The sequence below is a fragment of the Prosopis cineraria genome, unplaced genomic scaffold (genome assembly GCF_029017545.1).
Source record: "Prosopis cineraria cultivar Desert tree isolate PC_DT_omini unplaced genomic scaffold, ASM2901754v1 PC2, whole genome shotgun sequence".
Taxonomy (NCBI): domain Eukaryota; kingdom Viridiplantae; phylum Streptophyta; class Magnoliopsida; order Fabales; family Fabaceae; genus Prosopis; species Prosopis cineraria.
The window spans coordinates 17153624-17164896 of NW_026555333.1; the positions used below are offsets into that span (position 1 = coordinate 17153624).

The 11273-nt window shown below is 32.8% G+C and overlaps 1 protein-coding gene across 1 annotated transcript; it reads right to left on the minus strand.

Moving 5' to 3' along the window:
- Positions 1–392: 392 nt before the first annotated feature.
- Positions 393–10716, minus strand: LOC129302579 (uncharacterized). The gene is made up of 9 exons (XM_054941506.1): positions 10342–10716; positions 6921–7059; positions 4675–4781; positions 4398–4581; positions 3884–3981; positions 2346–2454; positions 1740–1870; positions 1446–1659; positions 393–430 (listed from the first exon to the last, which is right to left on the minus strand). The coding sequence occupies exons 1-9, from the start codon at positions 10714–10716 to the stop codon at positions 393–395; spliced, it is 1395 nt and encodes a 464-aa protein (XP_054797481.1).
- Positions 10717–11273: the final 557 nt, after the last annotated feature.

The following is an 11273-nucleotide window of genomic DNA, read 5'->3' on the forward strand; positions in this document are numbered from 1 at the left end:
GTATTGTCCACCAACTCTATGTGCATGCCTATCTCATATAATTTCCAAGCCTAACAATTTGACGATGAAAGAGAAATGGAATGAGAAGGCGTATTATAATAGGTTAGAGCAAAGCATATGTTAATGTTTTCTTAATTATTTTTCTCTAATTAAGAACTAATAGCTTTGTCAAAAGAGTTGAACTAAGCTGCTAAAGCAGTCTTGAATCTATCTTTTTTTTTTAATAAAAAAGGCCTCTTTAAAAATTTCATGGGAGTTTTCTCAATTTTTGAAGAAGGAATTCACCATCAATGGTTAATTCTTTGCTTTGTTGACCACTAATGATTTTCAAGACTACAACACCGTAATTATAGATATCAACCTTTTTTGATAATTGGCCATGAATTACATACTCAGTGCCATGCATCCTCTGACAAATATGCAACATAAACTACAATGATCAGAGAATTGTTTCATAAGCACAAACACAAATATTAATTAAGAAATTCACCAAACAAAATCGTTCTTTTAATATATATATATATATATATAGAAACCAAAAAAGTATGAAAACATGCAAAATAAAGTATTGCTTCATGTCCCATATCAATACAAATTCTTTCTCGATGCATTCATGCAATATGTGTGGGTGTGGGAGAAGAAAGAAAAAAAAGTTAAAACTATTTAGAGGAGCAATAGGATGTTCCATTGACTTATCAATATCTTCAATAATCCTTGTATTGTACAAGACGAGGCTAGAGTAATTAATACTTTTCCCTTGATTTTATGCCTTATTTATTTATTTATTATTATTTTAATTCCTAATTAAACAACAATTTATAGTGGTCATTAATTAATTACAAAGAAGGGTAAATTTGGAAAGTTGCAAAAAAATTTTCCTACAATTTCATGGTCATAACTTACATTTCTTAATAAGCGTGAAATTTAGTTAACTTCATCTTATATTAAAGATTGGATGAATACAAATACAAGTTAAGAAAATTAAACAAATATTATGTCAACTTATAATGTTTCAGCAAATTTGGTGCTCAAATGAGATTTGTCCTCAGATAAAAGTCTTGCCAATTCAAAATTAGCAATTTTAGGCTGTAGGTTATCATCTAAGAGGATGTTGTGGATCTTTATATCTCTATGTATGATATGAACATGAAATTCCTCATGTAGATAAGTCAACCCCCTTGCTGTTCCTAAAATTATATTATATTGTTGCTTCCAGTTGAGAGAACCTTTCCTTTTACCTATTTTTCCAAATTTACACAAGTTGAAGGATATGATTAAAAAGTAGGGGCATACATAAAAGTCATCCTCAAAGGGTTTCATTAAGATTATGACATGAATAACTTTTTTGTCAAGGGCGTCAAAAATATCTGGTTTAGTAAAAAAAAAATCCAATAATTACTACTTAAAGAAAGACACATCATTATTGCGTGTTGAAAGGAACTTACCAAATAAGAATTTGTCAAGACTGTTATTTTTCATGTACTCATAAACAAGAATTCTGTGTTTCCCTTTATTGCAACATCCTAGAAGTTGAACAAGATTTAGATTATGAACATTACTTATCAGCTTCACTTCACTTTCAAAATCTTCCTCCATCCTTGTGAATTGACGAAAATTTAATTTCTTGATTGCAACTACTTTCCCATTTTTCAGAGCACCCTACGCATGATGATTAAGAATGTTAATCCTGAAAGTGTTTTTTGAAAATATAAATATGCTGAAAATCGTAATAAACTTACCTTGTATACAACACCAAACCCTCCTTGTCCTAGTTTGTTCTCTTCACTAAAATTGTTGGTTGCAAACTTCAAATCCTCATAACTGTAAGTAACTAGGCCATCTAACTTGCTTGCTCCAATTATTTTATCTCCTGTTCAGCATAACATTAGTCAATATCAATATATATGTACATTCCTTGCAGTTTATACCATAGAACATTTTCTACAAGCTATTGTTAGACCAAGTAAGACATTTTGTAGTTTTAAGAAATATCTTTCCATTTTCCCGTTGTGTTGATTAATACATGTGCGGAGTAATTATGTATAAGGAATTATGGATGCATGTTAGTTGTGGATAAGGATAAAACTAGAAAATAACAAATTTTTTGCGAGATTTTAAAAAATTGATTTTCTTTAATATGTGTGATACATGCTGAAAGTGTCCTACATTATATTGTGGACTAGCTAGAAGTACTTGTAATTTTTTTAAGAAAAACTACTAGGAATTGATCACTACCTATAGATGGTCAAAGACTACTTTTTGGATGCAGAAAATGAAAACCAATGTATCTCCTTAATTATACAATTAAACGTGCATAATAGTTGAAGACTTTCCAAGTCATTTACCTCTGGGGGTTTTTGATCGTCTAATCCAGGCAAATAATGCAAAGAGGATCAAAAGAAAAGCTACACCTCCAACAACTCCACCAATAGATGTCCCCTTTCTTGTTTGAGCCTTCAAGGCAGGAAAATAGAGAGCTCATTTTCAAATGAGTCATAGTGTTTTTGTTCATAAAAGATGCCTTTAAAATTTATTGCATGATATACATATGCAAATTCATATTATTGCGTTTGTATTGAATTTAAAAATAGTTTGGTTTATGTAATGACCTAAAGTTTTTTTAAAAATAATAATAATTAATAATAATATAATATAATAAAAAAATAATAATGGATAATTAAGTTAAAATTTATATAAGATATTTAAATGTATTTTTATTAATTTTGAAAAGATATAATAAGAAGGATTGGGTGGAAACTATCTTAGTGTTTAAAGGTTCAAATCCTCAAGAAAACAAAAAGAAGAGGAGTTCATTATCATTACTATTATTTTAGCCCTTATGAAACTACCCATTAGCCAAAACGTATCGTCAGACAATTTTTCTCTCCTCTCCACTGACTTAATTCTTTGCGTTCTGTATCTAAGAGAACCTAATAATGATTAATAATTATATAGTAATATCAAATAATATCTCCTCATAATGACTGAGATATACATACAAAAATGATAGAATATTTAGAGAATATTCTAGATAACATCCCTCTCAAACTCAAGATGGTTTGACCGAGAGCAACTTGAGTTTGTCTACTAAGAAATGAAAGCAGCCTGGATGAAAAGACTTTGTAAACAAGTCTTCCAATTGATGCTTGGTTCGAATTGGAATGAGTTGGATAGTGCCCCCAACAACATGCTGTCGAGTGAAGTGACAGTCAATTTCAATATGTTTGGTTCATTCAAGAAACACATCATTGTAAGCAATCTTGATTGTAGCTTGACTGTCACAATAGATGTTTGTGGAGGAGCTTTAAGATGCTCCTAGCTCGTCAAGTAACCAACGAAGCCAAAGGACTTCAGCGGTTATGTCTACTAGTACACGATATTCTAATTCAATACTGGAGTAGGAGGCTAACGTCTACTTCTTACTTCTCCAAGAGATAAGAGAATGGCGGAGGAAGATACAAAAACCAGTCATAAATCATCGATCATCACAATCACCACCCTAATCGGCGTCGGAGTAAGCTCGCAGTGTAAGAGAGGAACTAGTAGAGAAGTGAAACCCATGATATAAAGTGCCTCTAATGTACCGAAACATTTCAAAGAACTACTGCATAATAAGTAGTTCGAGGCTCTGACATAAACTGGCTAACAATGTAGACTGTATAAGAATGTCAGGGCGAGTCACAGTAAGATAAATAAGGCCCCCAACCAACTAGTGGTAATGGGTGAGATTATCCAACAAGGTGCCATCAGTGAAAGTATAGTAAACATTTGGCTCATGAATAAGAGTACTTTCAACCTCCTCATAAAAAAGATGAGCTTGAGATATCAAATCAATAGCATACTTGACTTAAGAGAGAGAGATATCATCTCTCCTATGATGGACCTCAAGTCCAAGAAAATAGTTCAAGTTACCAAGATCCTTCATTTCAAATTGCTGCCCCAAGTATATCTTGAGCTCCTGGACTCCTGTATCATCACTACCTGTGATAATCATGTCATCAATATATAACAACAACAAAATAATACTACGAGCAGTAGATCGAACAAAAAGAGCTGAGTCGTGAGGATTACAAGTGAGAGCCTAGCTGACTCATAATGTTACTAAACTTAGAAACCATGCATGAGGAGCCTGTTTGAGCCCATATAAAGCTCGACGAAGGTGACAAACCTTATCTTTTGGATGCTGATACCTGAGTGGAGGCTTTATATACACTTCTTCCTTTAGATCTCCATTCAAAAAGCATTTTTAACATCCATCTGATGAAGGGACCAGTGCTTAACAGCAGCAATGGTTAGAAGATTGTGAATAGAAGTTATGCATGCAACAAGTGCAAAAGTCTCCTCATAATTAACATCATATTCCTGTGTAAACCCTTGGGCCACCAAGTGGGCCTTACATTGCTTTAAAGAGCCATCAAAATGAGTCTTGTTTTTATACACCCATCGACAGCCAATAAGAGTTTTACCAGAAGGAAGGTCAATAAGATCCCAAGTGTGTATTTTTTCCAAAGCCTGCAATTTTTCGTTCATAACTTGCTGCCATAAGGGATCATAAGAGGCTTCCTTAAAGGATTTAGGTTCCTGTAAATGGAGAATAGTGGAAAAATAATAGTAATCACTAAGGTAAGAGGGAGGGTTTTTTATACAGTGGGGCCAAGTATCGTTAGACAATACGAGCACAAGAGACGTGGCTTGTGTGGAAACATCTTGAGGCGTGACAGTAATGAGCTCTACAGGGGAATATGCATTAAAGTCACTTGGAAAAAGATCAAGCGAAGGATCTGTGAAAATAAAAGGTGAAAGAAGAGAAACAGAGGAGAAATCAGTTAAGGATGAAAACATCATAGGTTCCCAAAAAACAACATGATGAGAGATTCTAATGCGAAGAGATATAGGATCCCAACAACGATAACCCTTATACTCAAGGTCATAAACAAGAAAACAACAAACATAGGCACGAGCTTGCAATTTGGTAGTTTTATGTATAGGGAGAAGAATAAAACAGACACAGGCAAATACTTTCAAAAGACTATAATCAAGAAGAATATCATGAAGGACCAAGAACTGGGGTAGGACCTCTATTTATGCAATAGGCAGCTGTTAAAGTAGTTTCCCCCTAGTAATGTTTAGGACAGGAAGAAGAAATGAAGAGGGCTTAAACTGAGTCAAGAAATGACAGTGTTTTCGTTCAGCTCGGCCATTTTGCTGAGAGGTGTAAGGACATGAGTATTGGGAGATTGTACCCTAAGCATCAAGAAATTTGAGCAAGTTAGAATCACGGCATTCTAAGGCATTATCTTTAGAGAATTTAGTGTAAACTATAGTAGCAAATTTAATATAGATATCAGGCAACTCAAATTGACTTTTTGTCATGTAAATCCAAGTATAATGGGGGAAATCATCAATAAAAATCACAAAATATCATGAGCTTCCTATAGAGGGAGTGGGTGCTGGGCCCTAAACATTAGAATGAACTAAATCAAAAGACTCATTAGCAATAGAGTCATTTTTATTAAATGATAAAGTAGGCTGTTTAGCAGTTTGATAAGAGATACAATGTAAAGTCTCAACATCAACGTGTCCTAAAAGACCAGTAGAAAGTAAAGGACGTAAAGCAATTAAAGGCAGTAGGTAGACTGGAAGAGCTGGAGATAAGCTTGCAAAGTAAAGACTCAAGTTCAATAGTAGAGGATCTTAAAGTAGAAGCAGCAGCAATAGGTGGCTCATCAATAATAGATAGAACAGGCTTGGATGATGACGAACCAGACTTGAATGACCTCCCTTGATTAGGTTTGGGAGGTCAAGTGGGGTGCTGATCAATAAGATGCCCAGACTTTTGACAATAACGACAAGTCAAAGAAGGACAATTCACAGCAATATGTCTTTTTTTCTGGCAAGTTCTACATTCAATATATAGACACTAATCAAAAGTGTGAGTAGATTGTGGGTAGCGACGATAAAGCTTAGAATTCTTTCCAGGAGCAATGAAAGCCATGTCAGGGGATCATTAAAGAAGACCCAAACGAGTTTCCTTGGAACGGAGATGAGGAAGAGCATCCTTAAAAGTTGGAAGTGGGCTTTGGTACAGCAGAAAGGCACGAACAAGCTCAAAATCGTTAGTAAGAGCCATCAAGAATTGTATAAAACGAAGTTGATCTCACCACTTGAAGAAAACTTTAGCATCCTCATCATTTTTTAAAAGTAGGCTCAAAATAGGCTAGTTGGTCCCAAATAGCCTCTATCTTAGAAAGAAACTCAAGCAACGGTTGACCTTACTTCATTTTGAGAATAGCCAAGTCCTTCTGCAATTGGTATTGATTGGACAAATTAGAAGAGGTGTATCAGCTAGCAAGATAATCCCATACCTCCTTAGTAGTTTCGAAGCGCCCCAACTATTGATGAATACTAGCAATAGAAGTATTTCGAAACTATGTTATGATTTAATTATTTTTACTATCCCAATCATCCAACCGATCAGTAAATTTTTGGTCATCTTCAAAAGAGGATCTAACAGGAAATGAGACATCTCTAGTAATATATCGCCAAAGTTTTCTGTCTTTCAAAAAAACCAAGCATACCTTCCATCCATAAGCAATAGTTAGGACTGGTTAACAAAATAAAAAGAGGTTGAGCAACCTCAAATTTTGTTATTGAAGAATAAGGGGTAAAAAATAAAATAAATAAATAAGAAAGACCAAGAGGAGACGATGACTAAACGAGAATTTTACGGTAAAGCAAGAATCTCAAAATAAAAGAGTCTATATGGATTGGCTTAATCAGAGAGAGAAGTTCCAAAAATTTAATGAGGAAGAAGACAAAATAGATGCTAGTTTAAGGGGAAGAACAAAAAACCAAAGGAAAGGAATAAAACGTGAAGGCAAGATAGAAAAGCCAAAGAGAAAAGGTATAGCAGGTCCCACCGGAGATGTGAAAGCTGAAGGAAGAATTGAATTCTAAAGGCACGAGAAAAAAAGAGCAGCCAAGGACAGTGTCAGGGATGAAACGAGCAGATGATGAAGATGCAGTACTAGAAGAAGGAGCAAAAAAGAAAATACAACTCTGGTACCATGAAAGAAGCAAGAGAAATATGGAGAAATATCTTGTCTATTATTGAGCTGAAAGGTACAATATATACATTAAGAAAAAGACAACCTAATAATGATTAATAATTACATAGTAATATTAAATAATATTTTCTAATAATGACTGAGATATATATACAATAATGATAGAATATTTAGAGAATATTCTAGATAACATTTGTGTTGGAAGAATTATTGCTGTAGTAATGAGTGGCTTTGAACTCTCCTTCTTGATAATCTAGTGTGGATGTTTGAACTATTGAGATTGTGATTTTCCCCTTCCTTTGCTACTATATATGTTCGAATAGAGAATGAGGGGTTTAGACAAGCTGAAATTTTCATATTATTAGAGCTAGATACAGTGTGGGTTTAAATTTTATTTGAGCATTGTTTGGATTCGGTTGAAAGAATAAAATTTAGGAAGATTGATTAATCTAACTATTGATATTGAGAAACTTTGGAAAGAAAGTTGGAATTAGAAGAGGTTTGGAAGAGAATATTTTCATTAATAATTCAAGTACTAAATTGCTATTTGTGTATTAATATTTGAAATATCTAAGGAATGTTGTGGTTACTTTGTTGGATTTGTAGGGAGCCTAATGAAATTTTATTTTATATTACAAGGAGATTGGAAAAGAAAAGGACTTCTTGTTATGGTTTAAGCAAAAGTTCCTATAAGATGTTGGATATAAAGTATCTGTTTGAATGAGTGTCGTTTGGTTATGAATTTTTTTGAAATTTTATTAACTTTTACAAGGACATATCTAGTTTGGGTGTCAATTATTTATGGATTTTACTTGAGCTTTATGAAAAATTTTGATTGTGAAGCTACTATAAGACTAACTAGATATTGAGATGTTGTATGGTTGGTGATCGTAAATAACAAATGATTTAGTGGCTATGGTGTGACTGTAATATAAAGGTATAATTACTGGCTAGAGAAAGAAATAAAATATTTTAAATATGGTTGCTAGGTTAGGGATAAATATTGATTGAGAAAAATTTTATTAGTTCTTGACAAGATAATGGGTTGATGAATTTTATTGGTGGTATATAAAGTGGAGTTGTTGTTAAATAAAGTTATTTTATTCTTCTTAATTAGGTAATTAGAGTAGCCAAAATGCAACTGAGAGGTGTTTAGAGGGAGCAAATTTTTGTCTTGTGAGCTTTCTAGATAAGTAAATATTGTCCCAATAACTCGTTAACAAACTTATTTTTATGAAAATATTGATTTAGCAATTCATGTGCTAACTCTTTTATTTACAAGAACAAATGTTAGAGCTTTTTTTACTTTATTTTATGGTTCATGATCTCAATTTTATTATCAACTATCATACATGAAAATGTTTTCATTATACTATATTTTATTATACTAAATTTTATTATATTATACGATAGAAAGAGTTGGAGTCATCCTTTAATTGAGTATCCAAAAGTATCTGCTACATTGAAAATGTTAATTTTATGTTTTAAGAACATGCATGGGACTTATGTACAAATGCATTCATTTATATTGAGCTTGATGAGAAATTTTAAAAAGAGATAATATGTTGATTTTTAAACCCATGCATGCTTGATTTGAAATGTGGGATTTAATCAAAATGCTGATTACTAATGGCAATACCGTTAGTCTTTGGCGTACCATGAGACACCTAGCTAGCAGGGTGCTTAGAAGGTGCTAGTCCCGTGCGATTACCAATGCATATGGAATGGAGGGATGATTATTCATGAGCATAGTACTCACGCTTGTTTTCGTGGGCCTAGTGCTTGCACTTGATTTTGTGGGCTTTATGCTCACGCTTGTTTTTGTGGTTTCAAGCTATGCTTGTTGGTTATTTGCCCTCGTGGATTGTATATTCATGTTTGATAATCGTTCTAATCAAGTCCTACTGAGAGGGAATTTTGAAAATTAGTTTTTCTTAAAGTTGATCTTTAAAGCAAACTATTATTTTACCATATCTGGATTTTTATATTAAGCTACATAATTTCCAAAGTGTTTTAACATGTTGATCTTTAAAGTGGATCTTTAATTTCTAATAAAAATTGTAATTGAATTCTCACATTTATAGTTTTTGCATTTATATAACTGTTAATATATATATATATATATATACATGTATAGAGGGTATGTGCTATATTATTTTCAATTGATTATTTTATTTAGTTTATAAGAAACTCATTGTTGTATCTTTCATTATTTCAATCAACTGTAATTGGGACGTTATTCACTAGAATATTATTTTTGGCCTCAGATAATATAGTTAACATTGTACGTCCTGCTGACTACTAAGAGACTTTTGGTTGAGTAAGGTCAAGATTTGCTTATAAATATTTCTTGTGATGTAATTATGAAATTTATGTATTATGTTTTGAAATATGGTTAGGCACTCCACATAGGCTATAGTTAAGGTCCTTATTTAGTTATATACTTTGTCTGCTAGCTAAATGGAGCTGTGCTCCTGATTTTAGTAATATTTTACTTGTAAAAATTATATTATAGGATTCTTGGGCAATTATAAGGGAGGTGCTGTCAAAATCATTACAAAAATAATTTTTTTTAAAAAAATTAATTATTACCCAAGATTTCCTAAATTCACTATAAATTGAATTAAGGTTCAAGGGATATGTATATTTTAGACATGTCCCATGCCGGTCACTCCTATGTTTCGGAGCGTGACAGTTTAATAGATTTTACATTCTACTCCTCTCATCTTATTTATAGAGCATAGAAAGAAGATTAATTTTGGTCCTATAGAGCATTTTTTTATTCTCTATATTTATCTTTACTTTTCTACCTTCATTAAATGTTAGGAAAAATTATTCAAAATAATTCCTTTCTTATTAGAGGTAGAAGTGAAACTTGTTAAATTTTAAGACTTGAGTTAATAAATTTTAAGGATTGGAGGGAGTATATTGATTATTTGTTATGAAATCAATGCATATAAATTAATCTATTAAATTAATCATGTGCTGTTTAATCCAAAAAAAATCATGTATTATGCGTTTTTGAATAGGTAAAAATTAAACTCATTTATATATCAATTTTCTTAATTACAACTTCCAGTAATAAAGCCAAAAAAAAAAAAAACACCTAAACTCAGTCCCATTCAAGAAAACATATTCGCATGTCTAGTCATGCACTGACAAATTAGGGAATATATAACAGGATATAGTTTTCTAAATACACATAATAAGCAAATCAAATTGTGATGCTGGAATATTTGTATTATACATATCGAAATCTTTGAATTAACCGTACCTTTTGTTTGCCTAATAAGGGAGCGACCTCAATGGTCTGATAATTATCAGGACAGAAGGAAGTGGTGGAGTATCTCATGAAGCATCCAGATGCAAAGACCTTACCATCAGAATTTGGAAAACAAGTAAGCATATTGTTATACCCGCTGTTCAAGCAATTGAGGCACCCATTCTGTGTGATAGTTTCAGTACACTGAGCAAACGCATAAATAGTTGAACCATTCTCAGGCAATTCTGCTTTTGTGGCTGGAAAAAACCCTTGTCTTTTGGGTGTTGTCGTTTGCAGATTCATTAGAACTTGTTTCCCAAAGGAGTTAAATGCTGTTGATTCTCTTGCAGTTTGATTACCACACGTTACGGCAATGTAATTCTCCATTGTCTGGTCAAAGAAAGCAATGGTCTCGAACCTCAATACACAAAGTATATACCACTTATCATTGATAATTCCAAGTTCAATAATATACAAATTTTGCTCTACATATATACTAATCAAAATACAAGTGGCCTACTTATGGAGGTTGGGTCTAGTGGAATAGACTAGTTCTACACAACATGGTGAATCAAAAGGACACCTATAAGTAATCAGCCAAAAAAAAAAAACACAAGCTGCCTCACCTCATTTACGTGCCTATTAACTTATTACTTATTAGCACAAAAAATATAAAGTAACCAAAGTTTATTTTGTCCGCTGTCTCCACCTTTTTTCTCCCTGTTATCTCATGGTTTGAGCCTGGACCCCTCTACTAATTGTTTCTGTTTAATCAATCAACGTAAACTACTGCATAATATAGCAATAAAATATTCAGGAAAGAGAAGGTCAGACTTCAACTTTCCTGGGAAAAAAAGGAGGGAGGAGAAAGGAGGAAGAAAACTGAAGTGGTGGACCGGTTGTACCTGAGGAAGCAGCCGTCATAGACGACACGGCCGCCTTGT

Excerpts from the sequence above, each read along its gene's own strand:
- LOC129302579 (XM_054941506.1), bottom strand. The coding sequence starts at position 10,716 with ATGGAGAATTACATTGCCGTAACGTGTGGTAATCAAACTGCAAGAGAA. Across the intron at positions 2,455-3,883 it reads ACTATTTTCTTGGACTTGAG|GCTCAAACAAGAAAGGGGAC; the intron begins GTCCATCATAGG and ends CCTGCCTTGAAG. Across the intron at positions 1,871-2,345 it reads ACGATCAAAAACCCCCAGAG|GAGATAAAATAATTGGAGCA; the intron begins GTAAATGACTTG and ends TATGCTGAACAG.